This window comes from Tachysurus fulvidraco, chromosome 26 (assembly GCF_022655615.1).
Source record: "Tachysurus fulvidraco isolate hzauxx_2018 chromosome 26, HZAU_PFXX_2.0, whole genome shotgun sequence".
Classification (NCBI taxonomy): Eukaryota; Metazoa; Chordata; class Actinopteri; order Siluriformes; family Bagridae; genus Tachysurus; species Tachysurus fulvidraco.
In genome coordinates this window covers 5,750,223-5,775,542 of record NC_062543.1, presented here as the reverse complement: position 1 = coordinate 5,775,542, position 25,320 = coordinate 5,750,223, and the positions used below count along the sequence as shown (strand labels likewise).

At 38.1% G+C, this 25,320-nt stretch overlaps 2 protein-coding genes across 2 annotated transcripts in view; one reads left to right on the top strand and one right to left on the bottom strand.

The window, feature by feature from the left end:
- Nucleotides 1–263: 263 nt before the first annotated feature.
- On the bottom strand, nt 264–8,989 carry eral1 (Era-like 12S mitochondrial rRNA chaperone 1). The gene is made up of 11 exons (XM_027132974.2): nt 8,752–8,989; nt 7,851–8,012; nt 6,983–7,110; nt 6,773–6,850; nt 6,545–6,591; nt 6,222–6,283; nt 6,018–6,130; nt 4,865–5,176; nt 2,945–3,094; nt 2,729–2,809; nt 264–926 (listed from the first exon to the last, which is right to left on the bottom strand). Exons 1-11 carry the CDS (start codon nt 8,831–8,833, stop codon nt 804–806), a joined length of 1,338 nt encoding a protein of 445 aa, XP_026988775.2. The 5' UTR covers nt 8,834–8,989; the 3' UTR covers nt 264–803.
- A 5,717-nt stretch (nt 8,990–14,706) lies between these two features.
- fam222ba (family with sequence similarity 222 member Ba) overlaps nt 14,707–25,320 on the top strand; it is a 57,332-nt gene continuing 46,718 nt past the window's right edge. Inside the window, exon 1 of the mRNA XM_027132954.2 lies at nt 14,707–15,138. The gene's annotated coding sequence lies outside the window, so the exon portion shown is untranslated. The remainder of the gene's footprint in view (nt 15,139–25,320) is intronic.

The following is a 25,320-nucleotide window of genomic DNA, read 5'->3' as shown; positions in this document are numbered from 1 at the left end:
AAATTTTTTTTTTTTTTTAATATATAATTATTATAATTATATTTGTATGCAATTACATAAAACATACTAAATAAAGGTTATATATGAAAGTATATAAAATATATATAAAAATAGATTAAAAGCTCTATTTATTTATTTATTTATTTTTTACATTGTATTTATTTTCGCTTGTTTTTGTGACCCAGCCCTGGCATTTGACTAAAGACGTGAATACTGAAGACATCTTCATTTCCTGTGGAAGGATATTTTTGCCATATCAGCCATCCCTTATTACAGTTTTATTATACATTAAAATAGAGAAGTTCAATTACAATCAATAATGTGGACAAACTAACAAGCACGATGACTGAAAGACTCCTCTGCTCCAGCTGAAATAGAATCTGGGGTCAAAACCAGGTCTGGATAAGGAACTGAAAGCATTAGAGCCAAAAGTTCCCCGTAAAGTGTCTCAACTCTGCTTGAACCTCATCAGCAATTCCGACCGGGACACGTTTTCAGCCGTTCTGGAACAATGCTGATTTATTCATGATGTATCCCGCTGCTAAAATGAGATTCTGAATAAAGACCTTACTAATAATAAATAGACTCGGGGCTAAAGTCCTAGGACACTGCAACGGCAGCTTGAGTTCAGAAGGCAGGCTCTGTCTCAATGTGACTGTTACACACAGAGCTGTGTGAGAGATAAGACAGTTCACATGTTGTCCGTGAGACAAACTGAAGCCTCCCATAGTCGTCTTTGTTCAAGATTGGATTTTTTTGCAGATCTCAAGGCAAATTCACCAAAACAAGAATACATCAGAGCTTCAGTTCTTCAGAGTGGCGGATATTTTCAGCCGCACATCACACATGAAAGCATTTGTAAGGTCCAGTCCTGCTTCCTGGGCTACTCGTGCTATCAGCTGCCCCCCAGGACCAATCACCATTTTCTGTTTAAAATAAACAGAGAGAAAGAGGCTATAAGATCACAAGCATGATTTCAACTTATTAAAAAAAAACAGGAATCTGATGAAAAAAAATGAAAAAAAAGAAAAAAAAAAATGAAAATGAAAAAAAAAAAGATTAAAAGATTTGAACCCAGATTAATGAATTACTGGAACAGTTGCACTGAACAAAATAAAGATTATGTAGAAAAATGATAAAATGGTGACTTTTACACTCTAATTTTGCTTTGTTTACATTCATAAACTTATCCTATAATTGTCAGTATAACAGTTGCATAAATTACACCATGTCAAGTGTTTTATTATAATCAATAACATACATTCAATATCAGTCCCTCCAAGAATATAAAAAAAAAAATAATAATAATTTTTTTTTTATGCATAACTTTGTTACTGTTCATACAAACTACTTGACTTAGTGAAATTGCAAGCACAGAATTCTTCTTTTAAACTCCAACCATTACAGACACACGTAAACAGAAGAGGGTTTTGGCTGTAATGCTATAACACGACGCATCTTGGTCCGAATCTCCAAAACATCTGCAGAAGTTGCGAAAAATTGCAAGCACCTAAAAAAATCTGGTAGTTTGCTCGTTTATTTCTACTATTGAAAAATCATGAAATCCTTGAGGAACTGATACAAAACAGAGAGATTAAGGTAAAGGAGTGTTGAAGAATGAAGGAGTATGAGGAATGTTAAATCAGAAAGCTTTCTAGTTAACGAACCTGACATGACAAGTGTCAGAGTGTATAAGGAGTAAAACATAATGACACCATGTTGAAGCTTAACATATTCATTCATGCACTTCATGATGTATTTTATTCCCTTTTCTATGACAGTAATTATTGAAAAACAACAAATCATCCTTCTTTCCTTTGTAATGACATTGAATATTGTGGAACATCCGGGAGCCAAATTAGCTCCTGTTATACATCCAGCTACAAACATTATTTGAAAAACTGTTTGTCGTTACACTTTTCCTGTGATGCTGAAACTGGAGACTCCTTCCACACACATTAAATACTGTTTCCATACAGAAAGTCACCACAATATCAAGAATTACATGTAACACAGTTGAAACATATGTTTATAACTAAGCAGTGAGTGAGCTGCTAACGATTAACCATGATTAATATAAACCTAATGATTTGCCCCCAGGTGGTCCAGTGGCAGGATCCCACCCTCTCATTGCCACAGCCCGGGTTCGATTCCCAGGCAGGGTGCAAACCCAGCCACGAAAGGGGGCTCTACTACTACTACTACTAATAAATATATATACACATACATACATACACACATATACATATACACACACACACATATAAATAAATGCAAATTTTTTAGAAAACACTTTCTGACCAAATTTGAGATTCCAAATGCAATGTGTTATGTAAATTATTTCAAGGCTAAAAAGCTTGGGATTGGCAAAAACTCTCTCATTGCTCTAAGTTTTCTGAGCATCTTGTGGTTGTTTTTACTTCCCGGACCGTATAACTATCTTTTTGTAGTCAATTTAATTTCAGATGGCAGCCATAATGGAGCGAGAAAGTAAGCAATTATTTGATATTCATAGAATAGCACCTCCCATAAACTTTGGGTCCAGCGCAGATGAAATTAAAGAGTCTGGCTGCTTACATTACAGTGTCCTCCATCAGAGGTTTGTAAAAAGCGAAAACACGATACACGAAAGCAAATCTAGGTACGAATATGGTTTTCTACCAAATGGTGTTTATTCAAAGTTAAGAATATTTCAAAATAGGGTTTTTATTGGTTTTTAAAATCTCACCATATGACTGTCCTTCTTCACATACAGTTTGACAGAGATGTCCAAATTGCCATCGTCTGTTTCCCTCCAGAGTTCAATGTTCTGGGAAACGGAGAATAGAGCTTACATGTTACAGTAATAAATAAAAAATCTCACTGTTCAACAGGAACAAAAGCTTTGTGTGTGTGTGTGTGTGTGGGTGTACAGATAAATGTGTGTTTCTCATGTGTGCACTACCTGAGTCAGTGTGTAAGGAACCTCCTGAGGAAGATACTCCAGTAGTTTCTCTCGGATGATGTTGGTGCAGATGTCCTCTGGGCTCTGATCTGTGAGAACCGCACTGTGGTAGTGCCACGACCCGGGCTTCGCCTCAACCATCAGGTAACTCTGAAAAGATCCAGTCGGATTTCTATAATAAGCACAACCTTATTCATATACTCAAACATATCAATATTGTAATAAATTATCTTAATTTTTTTAACTAATTCTAACTAATTTTGAACCAATATTTAACTTTTTTTTTTATTAAAGCAGTTTACATAGTAAATGTTCAGTGTCACAAACACTTTCAAAGACTTTACTATTTCCTCTTTTTCTACCCAGTAATTCCCATCCCAAAACAATAAACCTTAAATACATAAAATATTAATTTAGTCTCAAAATAAATAAATATAGGGTCCTAAATTCTAAGGAAATATTGAATGTTTTCTGTTTTTATTAACATGATTAGGCAACTGCTCCATGATGATGATGATGATGCAGGAAATATCCCCCTGCTGTTTATTAGTGTTCTGAAAGCCAAAGCATGTTCTTTATCTTTAGATATTCGAACGTAACGTATCTAGCATACATTTCTGCCAAATTGTATAAATGTAAATTTGAAAAATTGCACATTAAAAATGATCTAAAAAAATACATTTCTTTAAATATCTTAATATCTTTAATATTATTTTTTATTATTATTATTATATTTAATTATTATTATAATATTATTAATATTATTAATATCTTTAATATTATTCTTATTTATTTATAATATCTTTAAATTATTCTTATTTAATTTGTATTAATACATTAATGAATTATTTATAATATTTTTTGCCTTGAATATTAAGCAATTATAATGTCATTTATAAAATCTTTGTGAAATGCAACACTACTGCCAGTAGCTTCAAGGCAGCTTTGCCATCTGCAGGAAGACCGTTATTAATGAATTCTTTTTACTGCTATTATTAATTCTGGCTGAATGATAAGGAAATGATCGGAGATGCTGCTGCTGTTAAATCTGAGAATATTGTGACTGGTTGTTGCCAGATCCTCTCTTCATCTACCTCAGCATGGACAAGTACAACAAAGAGTTTACAGTATGTTACAAAAAAATAGATGACAACCAACCAAAAAAGTGGAACAAACAAACATAAATGATCATGGTAATAATTTGGGCAGTGTGATAGAAAGGGAAATGTATATACATGTGTCACTCAACAGGATTTCTTTGAATAATAGCTCCACAAGAAGTGCAGCTGTTAGTTTAATTACACGCTCAGTTAGTGATGTGGCAGCACTGTTTCTCCTTACATCAAGCAGACAGAAAGTACTTTGACTACAATCTAATTCATTAGCAGTGTGGTGCTGATAAACACGACTACTGATAAACTTCATTCCACTGGACTTCTTCATGCTGCTAATCTTTTTGATTAAAAAACAGAGACTTTTTTCTTCAAGTTTACACGGATACGACGAACTGTAACGGAAGCTGATTGACAGTACACGTGTCTCGGAATAATCTGAATATCATCGATCTTAAAATCTCTTCGGATCATTTAAAGACCTTCGGATTAATAATGATCAGGTTATTTATCGGAGGTCCCTCACAAGGTCCTATATAAGATTTCTTGAAATTTGATGTGACTGATGACATAAAGGTTTTAATTATCTGCAAAAAAAAAATCAGATTATGATTAAAAGTTTTTTTAATATTAGACCAGAAAAAAAAAGTATGCCATTTTAATAACACAAGCTTATTCATAACTGAATTACTCAAGAGTTCTTTGAGTTCAATTCTGGCACTCTCCATTTTTCAGGCAACGTCGACCTTTTATCTTTCACACAATCGTGTGACCCAGTTCAAAGACATTCGATATCCATGGTGTCTACCTTCAGCGTTTGCACGTCCTCGCCGTCTGTAGCACACGTCATGAACACGTCCTTGAAGTGTTTCCAGCCTTTACGACTCTTCAGGGCTCTCAGCTGCTCTCTGCTCAGGCCACTCACGAGCTGACTGTCTGGATTTGACATTTGCTCTTCTCCGTCCTGTAGAACTGGCGTCTTTTCCGTTTCCCTCTCCTGTGTTTCCTTTTGGATTGGTTTGAATAATCTGCGCACGTTCAGCTTCTTGCCGTTCACGATGCCCTCGGTCAGTTCTGCGGTAATGTCCAGCAGCAAGGGTTTGTTCTTTAGGAGGTCCACCTGTGTGTGTGTGAGAAGCAAGCTCAAGCAAAACAGAACACATCAAGACATGGCCCCAGATAGGCTAACAATATTAGATTCATTCTGATTTCTACCCATGTTCTGTTGCTGCAATCATAAAGATTGTTCTGTGCTCATGCCAGGACTCTTATGCACTATAAGCTGAAGTGGTTAAGGTTTTGGAGAAGTTGTGGCTTAAGCGATTAAGGCTCTGGGTTGTTGATCGTAGGATCAGGGTTCAAGCCCCAGCACTGCCTAGCTGTCAGTATTGGGCCATTCAGCAAGGCCCCAGCCAAGGGCACTGCATCATGGCTGACCCTGTGCTCAGAACCTCACAACCTTGGGATAAAAATGAGATATGTGAGGGAAGAACTTCATGAGACATGTGAGGGAAGAACTTTGTGATACATGTGAGGGAAGAACTTCGTGATACATGTGAGGGAAGAACTTCATGAGACATGTGAGGGAAGAACTTCATGAGACATGTGAGGGAAGAACTTCATGAGACATGTGAGGGAAGAACTTCATGAGACATGTGAAGGAAGAACTTCATGAGACATGTGAAGGAAGAACTTCATGAGACATGTGAAGGAAGAACTTCATGAGACATGTGAAGGAAGAACTTCATGAGATACGTCTCATACTGTGTATCCTGTACTTAAGCTTGTCCAGGGTTATCTGGGAAAACCCAGCAGATGTCAGTAATAAAGATGAGTTTCAGGTTCTGTCCAGGCAGTAAAATACTTTAGCATCTCGAGTTCCCAAACCAAAAAAAAAAAACAGTGTTGTGTATATTTACACGTGAACTGGACCAGTGAGCCATCTGCTATAATGAGGTTACCTTATTGAGGACAAGGACAGCAGGAATATGTGCATTCAGGGACAGACACTTCAGCACCTCAAAGTCCAAACTACTGCGAGTCCACTTGTCTGAGACGTCCACCAACACCACCACTGAAGATTGAAGCAGACAGAATGAGTATTTATGAGTCATATGGCAGTAGCCTTATTGGGATCAGTAAAAGGAATCTGGTCCAGACGTTACCTAGATCAGCCTGTCGTAACGATTTCAGTGGATCCACAAGAAAAGTCTTTTCCAGCTGATGTCTGTAAAAAAACAAAATGAGATGGGGATTTTATTAATGTAATACAAAAAATGAAAATAAAAAATTACTGTAAAATTGTTTATTAAGGTCTAGATAGTCAACTAGTCAAGTCCAAAATCCCTAGTTTTGTGATTAGAGAGACTATATAATATATAGTAATACAATATAATGACTCTTATAAGAACAGGATCTCTCAAAAACAGCTCTCAGAAAAGCTTCAAAACGAGCTCAAGCTATCAAGCTAGGCTTTTTAAAAATGTACCTTTTAGCTTTAGATGGAGTAGTGAGACCAGGCGTATCCAAGAGAATCTAGAATTTAAAAAACAAAAACAAAAAAAAACAAAACAATAAACTATATTAAAGACAATGTGGAACAGAAATCCTTTTTTTTCCTGTTTCATTCTAGTGAAACAGGATCATTGTTTTAAAATGTCCTCGTATTTAGATTAAGGATTATGATTGTCAGGAGCGAAGTGAGAAAATCACTTACAATTTGAGTATCGCCCTCTGTGATCACTCCGAGTGCACGAGATCTTGTAGTATGCACTTTTTTAGAAGCTGCAAACAGCTGTTTTAATGGACAAAAACAAGAATAAATGCTCATAAACTGTTTTATATATATATATATGTGTGTGTATGTATGTATGTATGTATATATCAATCAGATCAAGCAAGTAACTAAATATTATAAGAACCATACCTTTTTGCCCAGGAGCTGGTTAGTCAGTGTCGATTTCCCAGCATTTGGAGCACCAATTATAGCCACTTTTAAAACCTTTGGATTTTCTGGTTGATCTGGATCTTTCAGCATTAGGGAAAAGTGCTCAACTACCAAAAGACAGAATTAAGGTGATATTAATTATATTATATCGATCATATTATTAATTAGGAATATACATATATACATATGGATGGACGGATGAACTGTAACGGGATAATGTATATGCATGATATTTAATAGGATGATAGACGGACGGATAAATAAACGGGTGAACGAACGGATGATGTTTAGTGATTCGACGGAGGGATGAATGGATGAATAAAGGAATTCACATGTAAAAATGTCATAATGACAGAGCCAGGTGCAGCATAGTGCAAAAGTGGGTAGAACATAGAAAACAACGGAGATCCATTTGATCGTTTGTTGGGGAAAAAAATGTAAAACACATTCAAAACATCAGTCTGCAACGAGACAACAAAACAAAATATACAGCAAAACCAGTCAGATCTGTAAAAAATGATTTAAACGCTGAGCGAATCCGATGCAGTTATAGAGACAAAGCTCAGGTATGATGTAATTAGAGAACGTATTTCACCGACTCACAAAAGGAGATGTGGAAATTATTTTCGTTTTCTTTTAAGAAGCAAGTAAGAAGCATCTGTGCCACTTTAGATATACGCGACTTCTGGTGCAAACTTTTGCACTCAATTGTAAACACACTTACATTACATTACAGTGCACGAGACCACCATGGTGGAAAACATCAAACATGTCGCAGTGTGAATTCAGTGAGATCAAACACCTGTGTTTTTAGAGGCGGCAGACTGGGTATGAGGGTCAGGATTACCTCTGTCCTGTGGAACAGCAGCGTGAGACGGGGAGCCTGCTGGATTCTCTGCTAACCCGAGCCTACTTTCTTTCCGTAGTCTGTCCAGAAAAACATCGGTGGAGATGAAACGGGTAGGAATACAGCAAAATACAGCTTTCCTCGCTGCACACGCATGTCGAGCTGAACAAGAGAAGAATTACAGAGATGTCAGAAACCAGTAATTCAGTTCAAAACTCAAGCAACCATTATTTGGATCTGTACAACACTGTTCACTATTAAACCTTCTTAGAAAACAGAACAGTTAAAACATAAGGCACAAAAAAAGGACAACATCAAACATATTATATTTCATGCCAATCCTGATAACGATGGTGATGAGATCAGATTGTGCATCAGTAATAAGATCAGAATAACTGATACATGTAAAAATCTACAGCAGATAAACAGCATATCTGTGTATGTTAATGAGAATGTGACTTTCTGAAAACGGTAAGTAATATACTATATTCCAGTGTTTAGTGTGTTGTCCCCCCCCCCCATACACACACACCTCTCTCTCTCTCACACACCTCTCTCTCTCTCCCTTACACACACCTCTCTCTTACATACACCTCTCTCTCTCTCCCTCTCTCTCACAAACACACCACTCTCTATCTCTCTCTCTCTCTCTCTCTCACACACACACACCACTCTCTATCTCTCTCTCTCACACACACACACACACACACACACCACATACACACTCACTCAAAAAGACACACACACAAATAGGATGCAAACACACACAAACACACACACCACTCTCTATCTCTCTCTCACACACACACACACCACATACACACTCACTCAAAAAGACACACACACACAAATAGGATGCAAACACACACAAACAAACACACACACAAACAAACAAACAAACCTGTACTTAGACGAACTGGTGCAGTTTCCAAAGACACAAACAAAGTCCTACACAAAAACGACTCGCACATGCGCAGAGCCATCTTTTACAACCGACTTCTGTTTTCAGACGAGAATAAATATAATCTTTTTACATAAAGTCGCAGAGTTACACAGACAAGGTGATTAGACTGTAAACATTTGCGTACACATGCACACAGGGCGCAGCCATAATGCTCCTGTCAAAGAGTCAACGAGCACAGAAAAGAGAAGCTGGGAACACGATAGAGATTAATGCGCTTACGCCCCCTACTGGACAAGCGGAATCATGGCAGAATTACTGCGTCTAAACATTTCTGTTATATCCTGCAGGGATCTATATAAACAATTTAGTAATACATCCTGTTTTTTGTGTGTGTTTTATTCATTCATTCATTCATTCATTCATTCATTCATTCATTTATTTATTTATTTATAGATTTTTTTGTGCATGTCACTACTTTGCCCTGGACAGAAATATAAGATGAATTTAGACAACATTCCCACACCTAGTAGAAAATTGACATAATTGATTTTAGGAGACAGGAATAAACTGGAGAACCTAGAATAGGTCACACAGAAATATCAAGCAAACAGTAAAATAAAAAAAATAAAAAAAAAGAAAAGAATCGTAAGTCCATCACCTAACAAGCAATAATCATCAATGTAAAACACAAAGATTCACAAAAACTAAAATAAAGAGACCGCTCCTTCTAAGTGTATCAGATGCCAGAGGTAAAAAACACTATTCCATTGTTTCCTTTTGCCTATTTGTTTGCTTGCTGTGCTCAGAGTCTCTATATTGTTGTCACTGACTCTTCATTATATGAGATGACAGATTGCAAGCCACCTGATATCCTTCATCCTTCCCACTGAAGGTGTGTATTCCACACAGTGTATGATGTTTATGATGGCCAAAAGGAAAGCACATCTGCTCCCTGACTGCAGCACACACAACGATACCATCATAAATCAATCAATCAATCAAGCAGTCAATCAATAAATAAATTGGTTAAAATATTAGATAGAAAAATTTTATTTGAAAAACCAAACAAACAAACAAACAATTAAAAACAAGTAAAAATTGTATATGGTAAATTATTTAACTAAATTAACTGAAATACATAGACATAATAAACATACATAGAAACATGAACATGAAAATAAATTAATAATTTGTTAAATAAAAACAACATTTATTCCTGACACACATACACACGCACACACACGCACACACACAATTTCTCCCCCTAGAAATTTCTCCACATACCCACACCATGCAAAAATAGCTGAGAGCACAAAAGAGCTTTCTGTAAACTTTTATTCTCATCTTCTTTCAACACATTTCTCTCCCCCTAGTCATCTCTAAAGCACTATTTTAAAGGTCTGTATAATCATCTCATGGTTTTAAAAATACTTTTTGCCAAAAATAAATAAATAAAAACACCACAAAGGTCACAAATGCCACACCATTTCTAGTGCAACTCTGCCTTTCTGTGAAATTTGTTGTTGTGGTTATATGAAGCAAAACTCCATACTTTATGGGCCTTGTGCTACGACAAAAAGCCTTTCCAGTAGAGTCACCAATATGAGTGTGATTTAGCGGATGCCTGGGCATTGGATCAGAGCAGGAAAAATACTCGTCTTGACAAAAGAGAGCAGCAATTTGAGATGAACAATAGCTGACTGAGCCCTGCAGTCCGTGCTGCCATTGCTTCTGTTGCTGTTGGTGTCATTGTCATTTAGGAGCTGTGGGTGCACAGAAACTGCTGTCATGTCAGATATTTCAACAGACCTCGTCTCCTCTTCCCGGCTGTGAGAGGCGTACACACACACACACACGCACACACACATGCACACCCATCAGGCTAGAAGCAACCTGCTGTTCCTGTGCCATTTTTCAACCTTGCTGCAGGGGAGGAGGAACAACAGAGTTGATGAAACGCCAAGCGCCAGGGACAAGAGCGCAGGGACGCAGACAGTGCATTCTCGCTCTGATCCATTACGCGTGATTGCTGCCCAGCGCACAAAGCCACACAGCTGGTACATCCTTTGTGGTGCCCTCATCAGCAAGCTTTTAGAGGGATAATTTAAAAAAAAACCACTCACAGGTCACATTTGGCTGCCCTGAATCTAAATTCCTGCTCTGATTGGTGTGCAAAAAAAGAGGGAGAAGAGGAGGAGGACAAAAAAAATTCATACTCAACCTAGAACTGCAATCAATATGACTTGTCTGTGAAGTGGATCGATAATACATCCCCACCAAAATCGTCAATCATGCCAGAGCTGGATATAAAAATCGTAATTAGGAACACCGTTCCTAAACATCCTGTATTGACATCTCCAAGGGCTGAAGAAAGACACCATTCTGCGTCATTAACTTTGTATTATTGCCTGATGGAGCCAACTGCTGAGTACTTCCCCTCTGCTTGACTATAAGTTGCCCCCTTTTTTTTTTTCTTTTTTTTTTGCAGAACTAGGATCAGTTTCCTGAAGCCTAACTGTACTTCTTCAAATTGTTAATGCTGTTCTGTAATTCTGATCTTTGATTAAATTAAAGGACAACTTGAAAGGGTCAAGTGTGACTTGATGAATTGCAAAGCTGTGAACAAGCTGATTTAATCTTCATGCATTTGCGATAGACATGAATTTATTGACAGTGAAAAGATAAACAGCAGACTGAAAACTATCAAGCTCGATGTTGATGTGACAATGGCAAGGATGGATTCTTCGCTCAATGAGAGAGTACGAGTCATCAATTGAGATGTATTGATTTCTATATGAGGCAATGTTTAACCATGACGGGGACACATCACTTTACATCACGTACCACTGGCAACCGAACACATTAGAAAGCCAAATGCATTTTCACACATGCTTTCACCAAGTTACAATCATTTGCCCTGTGAGTCAGGATTTTTTATTTATTTATTTATTTTTTATGTCAATGCCAGATAGACGGCAGGTGTGGGCATGTAATGAGCCAATTTATCTTAGCTGTCATAGAAATTTTAGACTCTGGCCAAAGATTCAGGCTCCACAATTGAGCTCTCTATCAAATCATAAAACATATTGACATCATAGCCAGTGCATATTATGGATTTATATCCATCTGGGGGCCTAGGAGATAAAAAAAAATGCATTACATTTTGCATTTTGGCAAAGCCACAAGCCACAGCCCATGGTTCTGTCTGTGTAAAGCTTTTCATGTTCTCCACATGTCCAAGTAAGCCTCCAGGTTAACTGTGGGTTTTCCGGTTTCCACCACATATACAAATGTAAACTATTATATTGCCTGGTTACAATCAATTGTTTCTAGGTCTTAATGTGTGTGTGTGTGTGTGTGTGTGTGTGTGTGTGTGTGTGTGTGTGTGTGTGTGTGTGTGTGTGTGTGTGTGGTTGTAGTGTCCTACAATGGACTGACGTCCCATTTCATTTGTTTTCCTGCTTCCTGGGATTAACCCGGGATCCACCATGAAGCTAAAGCAGTAACTGAAGATATATGTATGAATGAATGAATGAATGAATGAATGAATGAATGAATGAATGAATGAATGAATGAAAGAAATTGTGTCTATGTACATATCTAAGGTTGGGATGTGGGAGCTCAGGTGTTCAACTACTGATCAGAAGGTCATGGGTTTGAATCCCAGGTCCACCAAGCTGCCACTGTTGGGCCACTGTGAGAGGCCCTTAACCCTCAATTTCTCAGTTGTATAAATTGAAATAAAACTATAAATCAATCTGGATAAGTGTGTCTGTTAAATACCAGTAAATATTAAAGACCATAGTAATAATCACTTTAAGCAACCTCCACTGTGGATATTTTGTCATGTAAATGAATCATATAAAAGGCTAAAAAGAAATAATTGCATGACTTAAGATGACATTTTTATTCAGGCGACGTCGAGATGCTCCTGATCCTTTAAGAGTCTAAAATAATACCCGATTTTCTCAGGCAGAGGCGCCGCTCTGCGCATGCGTCGGAAGTTGATGCCGCAGACAGCAGCAGTGATTCGGCAGAGACCAGAAATAAAATAAAATAAAATAAAAAATAGCCCAAATAAAAATAAATAAATATAACTATCACCATGTTTTGAGTCAGTTGCATTGCTGTATGCTCCATCCATTTCAATATTACTAGGAAAGCAACAAAGGTGTCAGAGCTTTCTATTAGGTTCCCTTATGCAACGTTCACGTGCTCTCTCCTGTTTGTGTTATTTCCCACTTACTCAAGTTGTAATATTATGAAGTCTGTGCATGCAAGTAGACCCTAACCTTCTTATTTCTATGACAACGAAGACAGATTTCATTGTAAATAATAATTAAAAATATCTATATACCTATTGTTTTTGTTTTAATATGCGACAAGTAAAAGTAAATTGTGTTTATAAAAACAAATAAACAACAACACCAACAACCTAGACATAGAAACCGAGCAATTTTCTATCACGATGAAATAAGGGCTAACGATAAGCCATATATTTGATCATGACATTGTACTTGCAATTTAAACCTGTACGGATGCTGGTGTATAAGTTTGGAGTCGAAAACCCCTGTATACATCAATTCAGGTAGCGCATGAACGCTGCATGAATATTAGAAAGCTGGTATTAGCATGCTAGCTAACTCGCCTCATTAAACTATAGAAATAAATCCTGTTTAATTAAAGGCAGTGAATGTTTGGCTTTGTTCTTGCACAGTTGTAATGCGATTAGTTATTGTGATGAGTTGTCATTGTATTGCTTGTGAGAATAAGCCGGTAGTGTATCAATTATCTGTGTTATTACTGTTTTATAACATGGTTCGCTATAATATCACTTAATATCACTATAATATCACTTACTATGAAACTTATTGCCACTTGAAACGTTACAGCTTATCTTTTTTTATCTTTATGCTTTGCTCAAGTGCTTATTATTTTAAATTATTTCCCAATGTGCAGGGTGCATGAGCTATTATTGTGCCTTGTACATTTCTAATTATTCCTCATGCCATATAACTTATTATATTTATTTATATAAAGAGTGATAGTCTTGTCATTTTATATGCACGCAATATATTGTGTAGTACCCTTTTCTGTTATTGCTACTGTAAGCAATTCTTTCTGGATCAATAAAGTATCCATCCATTCATCCATCCATCCATCCATCCATCCATTCATCTATCTATCCCTTCAATATTCCTAGAGGGAACAATATTTTCTAATTAACTTTCTTAGAATAATTTTCTAATTGCATAATGTGCTATGTCCAAAAGGATTTGTCCTTTAGGCTGAAATGCATGTGAATTAGGCAATATTTCAGGAAGTGTTAAACAAACAGAGTAATTTATCTCAGGTCCAGGTTGTCAAGCTCACTTCAGGGCTCAGGCTGTGCCCGAATAAAGTCGCGTTCCTTTTTCTGAAAAGCATTCATCCTCATGACCTTTGCTGAATATCAGAGCTGTTGTTTCAAAATGTCACTGTGGATGTTTGTGCAGCGTGTCTAAGCTCTGTGTTTTGACAGCCGGATAGCTGAAAAGTTAAAGATTTGCACATGCACAGAATAGCTGTTTGGCTGAATCTGCTATGCATGACATGTTGGAGTTGTTAGATGCTCAAATCAGCAACTGTCTGTATCTGATCAGTGACTGCAGATGCGTTGCTGTTAATTAGACTTATTGAGGTTGTCATTTGATTTAGAACTGCAAGGCTGCAGACTGGTTACAACATTGTAAAACATTGTTTTGTAATTGGATGCAACATATTTGCTACAATCTATTTTAACTCATAAACATGGGATAAAAATAAAGTTTATTATAGTAATCAGATGATAAAAGTCCTTGTTTGATAGACACCGTTTTGTAGTCCTTAAATCACGTTGCTTGAATGGTGGGTACAGAAATGTGATTTATGTTGCTGCGCCCTTTGCGACAGTAGATTGAACCTTTTATTAGCCTCACGCGCTGTTACAAATGCAAAGGGGTCGGCAAGGTAACAAAGGGTTGACGTCATAGATCGCATCCGGCCGCATGACTCGCCTCCTTTGATGCGCCGCCTCTTTTTCCACGAAGTCACCAATAGTATTAGCGATTCTCACATCCGCGTCCGAGCCTGATCCAATCAGACTGAGCGTTGTGTGATACTTCCGCATTGATGTAAACGTGTGGGCCGAGTTAAGTGACTGAAGTAGCAGTGCAATAGTCACTGTTGCCTGTGTGCTACCCACCGGATCCGGTTTAGCTGCTGCTCTGTTGTGCTGGACGTGCGGATTTCCACCTCATTCTGCTGCCACACTTTGGGATATAAATCATGCATCCGAGTCCGGTGGATCTGTGCTGAATACACAAATCATCTCTCCGTCGAATGTCACCCGTCTGTAATTAGATGGTAAGAACCGGACCGTGTTTTTGTTTTGGAGCACAGCCGTATTGTCTGATCTGATCTGATCTGCTCCTTCTCCTGTGTCCATATCTGGTTTTCTTCTTTGGGGCTTTTTTTCCCCTTCCATCACTCGACGATTTGGCTCTTTTTCTGCTCTTGGTCATATTGATAACCGTATGGTGATTTTTATTCTGTCTCAGCTCTAATTACTGAAATTATGGCACATCATCTGTTTTTCCAAAGAATCTGCAATGTAAATGATCCCTGCTCCTAAAAGTTCTATAGACTGATGACACTTAGGGATGAATATCTCAGATTTTCAGACGTGACCTGCAGAAAGTCCATATGTTCCCTGATCCTTGTAATAAGCTGTAAAGTAGCTTATTTGTGCGTCTTTTTCTTAAATCTATTACAATTCTTTCCTGGTTATCCTTTACTAAGGAGGCATTTATTATTTTTATTATTTTTCCTTTCCCGTGCCAATTTAATATTTTCTATGTTCATCAGTAGTTGTTAAAAAAGTGCGTTTTATTTTGGTCCAGAGTGCTTATTTGATTTACGGATGGTTTTACGCATGCGCGCAGACGCTCTTCGTGGTCCGTCCGAAACGAGAGCTTGACATTCGCTCGCCCGAGAGAGAGAGAGAGAGAGAGAGAGAGAGAGAGAGAGAGAGAGAGAGAGAGAGCAGTTTCTGTCGTGCCCTACATTTCCAAAGAGCGCATAATTAAGTTTCAGAGCCCTTGTTTCCCCAGAAATCCGGTCTCCCGTTCTCAGCCCAATTATCATGTGCACTCAGGGATCATTTGGACGTCTGGGTGTCACGTTTGTCTTTACTGCAGAAAGCCATTATGTGATTTGGCATTTCAGATTTCAGCCCAAGACAGACAGACAGACAGACAGACAGACAGACATTCAGCCTAAAATGCCCATGTCTACTGATTTTATTATTTGTGTATGTGTTTTTTTATATAAAGGTTTAGACTGTGTCCCCACATGCAGCCTTCAAATTCTAAGTAAAACTGTTAATGATGGAAAAACTGGGACCTTATCATCATCATCATCAAAAAAAAAAAAAAACTTCCATAGTGCCGCTTTGACCCATAGAAGGTCTTTTGAAAGCTTTTAAAGACTACATCTTATATACTAAAAAGAGTCCTGGAAGTGCCTTCTCCAAACCAGTGGTTGAGTAACAATGAGATCATTATGAGCCCACACAGAAAGAGCCACTATGTTCGGTGGTGCCTGACTGCCGAGCACTACAATACACGGCCACCTACTAATGCATGTGCTAATTGGTGAGCGCCTCCATGTCCACGCGCTCAGGGCTCGTGGCTGAGTTTGTGTTTTAAGTGCTTTATTATATTTAATTGACCTGCCTTCGCAAAAGCATAACTCGCTGAAGGGGTGCATAAAGGGAGTGAGAGTTCATTTCTGTGTGTTTGTCATTAATGTTGTTGGGCAAAGCACTCCAAGCTGGCAAAGCACTTCAGTAAATATTAATTAGAGTCTTTATGCATGTGTGTCGGCGTAAACAAGGTAGGTTCAGAATAAAAGGCAGCCGCTAATGTGCACACATGGCACAAATCCCAAACCTGATAATCTGTTCTTTATGCATGCCATAAATGTATCGCCTTTCGCAGTGGAGCATTTTGCATGCCCTGCTGAATTCAACAGCCCCAGTTCTTGTATTCACAATGTGCCAAAGGCAAGAAAATGGAGAGGTTGATGGAGAGACGGGCTGAGAGTGTCAATACCTTTATGTCCAGGTGATTGTCATTAAGCAGATGTCTCCAATCAAGCCCTAAAAGTTCTGTCTTACTCAGACTGTATGTGTGTATGAGAGAGAGAGAGAGAGAGAGAGAGAGAGAGAGAGAGAGAGAGAGAGAGACAGAAAATGAAAGCATGGCGAAAGTGTCAGAAGGCCATGATACTCTCCCGTCATGTAATTTTATATTCTGGCAGTTGGATCCTGACCCCTGACAGCGCAGCTCAGAGACAGGTTGTAAATACAGATAGTAATTGCTTAGAGAGGGAGGGAGTGGGAGAGAGGCATCGAGAGGAAGAACGACTGAGCAAGAGAGAGCCAGGGCAAATTAGTTTCAGCCCCATCACACAAGATAAGTGAATTTGAGACTTTTAGAGCTCTGAGAGATGAGCGGAGCGCCCTCAGAACGGACTGATTAGGAGGAAGGGGCAGGTCACGCCACAGACTACAGGCTCATTCATCACTAAATTACATCCTGCCAATACATATTAGCAATACTTTGTACAGAAAAACAAACAAAAATTAAAAATGCACACACACACACACACACACTCTGTTGCTTTAGTCTAGGCAAAAAAAGAATTGATAACTAGATAATGCACCCATCCCAAGTAACAAGAAGCAACCTGAGTAGCTTAATTTTCCAGAGTTTTGTGTAACCATAGCTAAAGTTGTAGATAGATACTTGGTTTGGATTGACGTGAGCACATTTTTCTTCTACAATGCTCTTTTCTTGACTGCTGCTTGTGAATGCTTACTTTAAATTTAGCTTGTTCTAAATGGTGAATAAAACTGATTTTGTTTATATAGTTAGGTGTCTGGGGCAACTTCATTACCACAGCATGAAAGTCACAATTTTCCTTTAAGGCAGAGACTTTCACAGGTTTATTTGTATAACATTGATGTATTGAGTCAGAAAAAGGAGTTTAGTTTTGTAAAAATTGCATTGCATGAAGAATCTTTTACCAAACCAGCTAGCTATGTTAGCTAATGTTGGTAGACAAAATGCTAGTGATATATTAGCTATTGATAAACAAAATAATTTGAATGATGACATTTTGACAATGTGTTTTGTTAACGAAGCTGTTGACAATATGATAGTAAAAATTTGTGCTAATTTACTAGCAAGTAAGCCACTGGCTAACTGTTAAGCATGTCAGTACAAAATGGGCTATTTTTCAATGAGGTAAATAATTTTTTTTTGTTTTTAAGTCATTTTAAGAAAGTAAGCACATTTATAACCCATTTATTATTTCACATGTGTGGTTTTAATGCTTTTAAAATGACAGTAAACAGTTGCTTATAGCTTACGGCCCAGACAAACAAACAACACTTTTCCCCTCTTAGAGTTGTCCTGAGTCTTTCTTCCCCCACAAAGGGTTGTATAAGTTTATGGTGCTTGTCAAGCTTGCTTCTCATAGCTCAAATGTCTAGTGTGCCTGTGCCCATTTGCACAGCTGTTTTCCAGAGTGCGCCATGAGGTGAAGAATGTATGTCTGTCTTTCTCTTTTCTCTGCCTTACCTAATGGAGTGACCGAGTGAAAGAGAGTCCCTCGGGTTAAGCACTGAGCCGTTAGCCAAAGCCACACACAGAGCAGTTAAACGTCTTCTGTTACACCTAGGCAATAAACCTTAACTGCTGGCTCATTCATGTTTCATTCGGATTAATTCGAGTTGTACCTCTTCTTTATTACACAGACACGCCTGCATTTACAGGCACACAGTATCTTGCGCAAAAACAGGAAGACGGTATGAAGCTTTAAGCTGTAATTCCTGAGAGAACCTCAATAAGAACGTCTGGGAGAGGTCGACCAGTCCGTTTGGTTTCACAGAGGCAGTCTGGACTGGATTACTGGGATAATGCAGCTGCTAGCACCCTGTGTTTGATTTTATGTTCAGAAGAATGAGTTCATGTTTGTTCTTCCATTGGTGGTAGCTGGCTGGATTTGAGCCCTGATTTGAGGAACATGTGCATATGCGTGTTTTTACAGGGGTGTTTGTGTTCAGGTGTGTTCTTTTATGGCTTTTTGGATGTGCTCAAAAGCTGTATGAAAATCAGGTGGGCAATCAGTTGAGCCACAGAAACATTGTAAAGATTGTAAAACGTCATGCGGTTCACTGGTCAGATTCAAAGTAACACACACAAAAAATCTGCCCTGGAAGGCTGTTAGAAGCTTTGGAAATCAACAAACTGGGTGAGGCATGATTTATGAAACGGCTTTCTTTTTTTTACCATGGTGTCATCCGTGTAATCCCAAGCTTCACTAAGTAGAAATGCAAGCTGTGATTTGCTGTTTTTTAAACTATACTGAGTGACATTACTTTTCAAAGAAATGATTATTTCAGAAATTGGGTTTGCATATCAGTGCCAACATAATTAATGTTGTTATAGCTTCTAAAATTCAAGGACCAGATGTTCGGCCTGTTTAATAGGATATTTTACCTCATGTTTGCCTTAGATTTAATGTCAGGCACCTTGAAATTTGACAGTGATACTATCTCCATTCTTCATTTTTATCTTGAACTTGATCTTGAACTTATGAGCTTTGATATTTAGTCAAAAGTTATATTCTGAAAAGTATGGTTTATAAAGATGCTAATGTCGATAACGCTACTGTTTTGAACTATGGAGGGGATTGTACATGGTGAACACAGTCTCACAGAGTGATAGTTATAGGCACTTTTGGAACACTGCTCGACCAATCAAATCAGTGGTCCAGGGCTAACTTTTGTGTTATTTGGCACCTTTTTTTTGAACACACACATTTTTTTTAAGTGAATCTAAATTTTTTTACATGACACTAACACGCTTTTTTCTTTCCCAATTGTGTCCTGTTAAACTTTTTATAGCATTGAATATTCATGCTCTTGTTTTGAGCCCTGGGTTTTTGCCTGTTAAGATTCACTGTTAATAATGGAAAAAAATACATATATATGTATGTATGCATGCATATGTGTGTGCGTGTCTTTTCTTGCCCAGCAGGACACTTTTATCCCCAGTCTATCAGTCTTCTCAGATGACTCCAGACCTGGAGGCAGTGTGTGACGGTCGGATGCCATTATCTCAGCGTGACATGAGATAAGATGGCCGACCTTCCGCTGACCAAACTAATCAGCATTCTCCACCCAGCAGTGTGGGTGTTCTGGCCTGACCAGTCAGCATCTTCTTGGGAACAGCGAGTATGTGATATAGACTGCGAGACGCATCAATACCAGATGCGACATCGCATCGCTGTCTGCTCCAGTTCAGTTCATTTTGCTGCTAACGATGGGTTACGGAAGGATGCCATTAGCATGGTGGCACTTTGCTAATTGGCCATTTGCTTTTCTGACTCTCAGGCTGCCAAAACATCTTGGCAGTAAATGCATGTGTCAGATACACATCGGCTTTGGATTATCTCAAGTGCATATCTGTGACCTAGAGTAAAATCTCAAGGCCACTGGATCAAGTGTCTGTATCTGACCTAGTGAAGCTCTGTTTCACTGGGTGGAAATGAAAAACAGTCTGGAGATTTACATACTGCTTTAAAGATAAAGCAATGCTTGGATCTTTCCTGGTTGCTGCAACCAATCCAAGCTTTTTCAGAGTTTAGAGTTAATTAAGGATTTAGTTTTTTTAAATTTTGATAATAGTTGTGTTGAAACAATTATTTTTGTGTGTTTAAACATGGCTTAACAAATCTCCAGTTAAAATCCTAACATGTTTACACTTGAACTGGAATTCATTCTGATTGTCCATTATGATTGATTCACCTCTCGGAGGGGAAAAACATCCCAACAATCTGTTCCGCTATCCTATCCACATTTACACGTGTACGTATTCACATGCACTGGTTTCCGATGGGAAAAGGGAAATCTTTAACACGGTAACACAAAAGTTTTTAGCATCCTGTCTTTACAAGAAAGCTTTGTCGAAACAATAAGTGACAAGTGATTGTCTGCATGCAGTGTTAGTTAAATAAACTCTTCCTTTGAAAAGAGATGGTGTATTTTTTTTTTCTGGCTCTACAATCCACCTGCCACCCTGCTGCTATTTCAGAAACTCGGATTAAATTCAGTACAAGATTAAAGTGAATCTTAAAAACAAAATTTAAATCACAGTTCATGTAATGACTCAACCTGATGAATGAAAGTTGGCAGTAAAATTATATTTAAATGCTTTTCTTGAAAAACAGTGCTGATTATTTTGAAACAAGGCTTATAGAGTTTGGTTTAACTGGATTAACTGGGTAGATAAACTTTGATTTAATCTTATTTGAAGCTTTAAACCTTTGTTGGTTCCACCCAGTTTTAAAACGTTTGTGTCTAAATTCAGCCTTTTCATGGAGATCATGAGAGACTGACCTGTCTATCTTTTGATACTTGGCTGCAGTCTGCTTGGTTTTCTTTTTAACAACAGTTGCTGGATCAAATGGCTGTGTTGCCCGGCTTATGCTTCATGCCCCCTGAGTGGGCTTAGTCTGCTATTAGAATCTAATAAGGGCATGCGTTGAGTCTATAGAACAAAGATGACATAAAAGCAGTCACGTGTGTGTGTGTGCGTGTGTGTGTGTGTGTGTTTGTGAGTGCACGTCTACCTTCTGCTCATATCTTGTACATCTTGTGTCCGGCATTCCATTGTGTGGCTGCCTGGCGTAAGCAAGCTTGTTTAATGCATTGAGATTAACTGGAGCACTTAAGAAGCCACTCCTAGAGGACAATGGGGGAAAATGAAGACTAGGCCAAAATGACTCCTGCCAAATTGGGGAACAGGATCTGAAAGCACAAAAGGGTGAAGTCAGGTTATAGGAGACAGGTGAGGATACTTGACAAAGCCAGAGAAAGAGAGACAGTCTTCTGTACAGTATATTCAGGCTGTTGTTGAAATTTCATCATTGCAGGCTCTGCTCCATCGCTCATAAATGCTCTTTGATGAATGATTTCTGCCCCTGGGCCAGCACCCACCACAAATCCTTGTGATTGGCTGGCTTTTTTTCCCTAGCACCTGTCCCCACTGGCTGCTTGTGATCCCCTCATGTTCTCATCCACTCTCTGTCTGCACTTTGTCGGTGTTGGGGGGGCAGAGGGCGGTCCGGGGAGTTTGGGATAAAGTAGTTCAAAAGCCAAATGCTCATAGCAAGAAGTCATGACTTGCTTCTGTTTGGGGTGGGTTTTTTTTTGTTTTGTTTGTTTTTTTCTTCCTCTTTTCTCCCCATTCCCTCTTGTCCTTTCAACCTCAGAGGCTTCGAGATAAGAGCTGTGGAAAGTTCTGGCATTTTGGGAGCAAAACATAAGCACCGTTCCTTTGTGTTATCTTCTGTTCACTGAATATCTGTTAACACTGGGCATATTAGGAGAGTTATTCCCCGTCTCCCTTCTCTTTTCCTCTCTCTCTTGTCTGATATACGAGCTGGCTTGTCTGAGCAGACCTTCAATGAGTTGTGAGTGCGTGAGAAGTCACTCTGGTGTTGAGTGTTTGGACGCCAAGGATCTTAATAGCAGAGGAGGCGTAATATGACATTATTGCTCTGCGCACTGTACTGCGTGCTAATATAAATATATTGTCTGCTGTGAAGGCTCGCGCGGTATAAGGATGGTACTCGTCTCTACACGATTTTGTGGTTGATATTGACGCTGATCGTATTATGTGAGAATCATAAAACTTCACAGAACTTCATTGTTCTGTTCAAATTGTAAAAAAAAAACTACATGCAGCTTGAATTACATTTCAGTTTAGTTTTACAAGTAACTCATTAAAAAGATGATGTGTCATTACCTCAGTTTGAATACATCTTTGACTAATAACCGTGGACAGAAAATCACTATTGAGAAAAGGCCTAGCTCATTTATTTTGGATTTGCATGAAAAGGCCATCAGCACTAAGGAAAATCCACTAGTTTAGTGTAAACACAAGCAAGATATTTCCCTTTCATGGGAATTTTCATGCACAATTAACTAAAAGAACCTGGCAAAAGGCAAAACTAAAACTAGTCAGTTTAACTTTTTCATACTGAATATATTGTTAGTGATTTTAAATGACACGGTACCCCAGTGTTAGCTTGTTTGCTAGTGCTTTAATCACAAGGATTAATATTACCATTAGCTAGCTTTTTTTTTTACTGAACTTGGTAAATCATATAGCTGCTGATGGAGAGTTCACATCAGCTATGTTTTTGTTTGTGTCTTTATTGACTCTTCCTCAATCTTACCTCAGGTTGTTATTTAATAACGGCAGGTTAGTTAAAATCTAGCTTGTTTTATTACTAAAAAAGCACAAAGTCCTCTATCCTGAAGTTTGTGGTCGGAAAACCTAAGGTTACAGCTTTACCAGACTCTAAAATGCTTAGGAAATGTCTCTTCAATAAATCAACAATGAAGCACTTTTCACAACAGTCTTATATAGACTGTCTGTCATACAGTACAAGTCCATGTGTTCGTGTGTTGCCAAAGAACGATATGAAAGGCTGAGGTATAAATACGCTAACTACATGATGACAATGAACAGAGCTACTTGAAATTGTTTAGGTCATTTTTGAAGCACATGGTTTTTAAACTGTTATGGTAACTGTTTTACTCAATAAAAATGTGCTTACAGCTTTGTATGAAAAAATGGTTATGACTCAAATGATGTCCTGTGCATCCTGAAGAAATTGTGCTGAGTGTAATGTCATTTTGATTGTGTGTCATTGTGTTTGTGCATGTATAGATTTGAGAATGTGCTATTTTAGCATGAGGGACCTCAGAGTAGGGGTCTTTTATGAAGGACACCGAATCTATCCTCTTGTTAGGATGCTTTGTCGGAGCTGCTGAATGGCGAACGCTATCTCTGTGGTGAGTAAAGCAGCCAGATGACATTCTTCCTGGAGAATGAAAACACATGTGGCCTGCAGTTTTGTTGATATAATGAAACAAAGCCGGGGAAAGAGGAGCACTAGTTTTGTTTTTGCATGTGCGATGGTGGAGAGAGATCCGTTTCGGGTTCTTGCTGAGAGGTAGCCTAGGGGAAGCGTATGCGGTAGACCCGACTGAAAGCAGCCTGAATGGCTGTTTGTCTTCGGAGCTTAAGCTGGTGTGATGCTGAGTGCGGAGGTTTCAATCGCTAAAGCCTTTCATAGAGAACGTCACCCCTGCTGCAGGAGATTAACCGCAAAAGTCACCACTGTCTTTTTATCTTACCTTACTTATAGAAGCCTAGGATGTGGAAAAAATATGTTTCTAGGTTACAGAAGCTTGACAAACCAAGGGTTCATCTTTGCACTGATTCAGGTTGTTTGTGTTAATGAATTATATGTTATAAATGAGCTATTTGTTTTTACATGATGTTGATATTTCAGGATTAAGATCTTAACATAAGAAAACTTTTGTTTGAGTTATGAGTTACTTATATTGGGATTTAAAGGCTTGTGTTTTAAAAAATCACTCAGCATATGAGACAAATAAAATGCACAAATCCATTGTTTTAGCACTTCTGTACATTTTATGTAGTTGGCTAATGCTCATTTAAGCACTGAGTTAATAGTGTCAGCTAAGTCGTTAGCCTGGTTAATATTACCTTAGCAGTACCCATTTAATTTCAGTAGCTAGCCCAATGGGCTAACAAGGTAGGTGATGCTTGTTTTATCCCATGTATTATCCCATCAAATAAAGATAACTCTTATATTGTGTAACCTGCACCCAAAGTGTGTAGGCAGCTGTGTAGGCTGTCTGTCTAATAAAATAAAATAAAATAAAAAGCGTGTACTTAAAAATGGTTTAGTGGTTTTGTTAGCAAGCTAAATAACAATGTTGTATTATACTGGGCAAACTACCGAGTATCACTAGCAGGATAGCTAACATTCAGGTATTTTATTGTTAATTATAGCCCATCATCACTAGCAAGGTGTATGTATAATATTTAGTGTTGTATAGTTTAGAAAAATACCCAGTGACCCTAATCTAACTATCTAACATTAAAGTATTATATTGTGTAAAGAATTTAACAGTCAAAGCCCAAGCCAGCTAACATTATAATATTGTATTGTCCATAGTGTCACTAGCAAGCAAGCTAACATTCACTTACTTTATAGCTACTTAGCCTGATTCTCAAGCTACCTAATATTATAGTATCACATTGGGCAAAGAATTCTGTAAATAAGTACTAGGCATCACTAGCAAGCCTGTTAACAGTTTTGTATTGTATTGTATTGTATTTTGTAGGAGTACCAAGTGTCACAAGCTAACATTAGTGTTGTATTGTGTAGAAAAGAAGCAAGTGTCGCTAGCAAGATATCTAACACTCAGGTATTTTTTATGCTGTAAATAGTTACCCAAACTCATCAACTAGCTAGCTAACATTATTGTATTGTGTACAAGCATGCTAGATAACATTAGAGTGTTTGTGTTAGATTTGAACAGAATCACAAGCAAGGTAGCTCACATTATACGTTTATATTGAGTAGGCAAGT

Bases quoted from the DNA above. Each gene is read 5' to 3' on its own strand.
- eral1 (XM_027132974.2), bottom strand. From the start codon at position 8,833: ATGGCTCTGCGCATGTGCGAGTCGTTTTTGTGTAGGACTTTGTTTGTG. The intron at 6,592-6,772 runs GTAAGTGATTTT...TTTAAATTCTAG, and splicing joins CAGAGGGCGATACTCAAATT to ATTCTCTTGGATACGCCTGG. The intron at 6,284-6,544 runs GTACATTTTTAA...GTTTTTTTACAG, and splicing joins ACTCCATCTAAAGCTAAAAG to ACATCAGCTGGAAAAGACTT.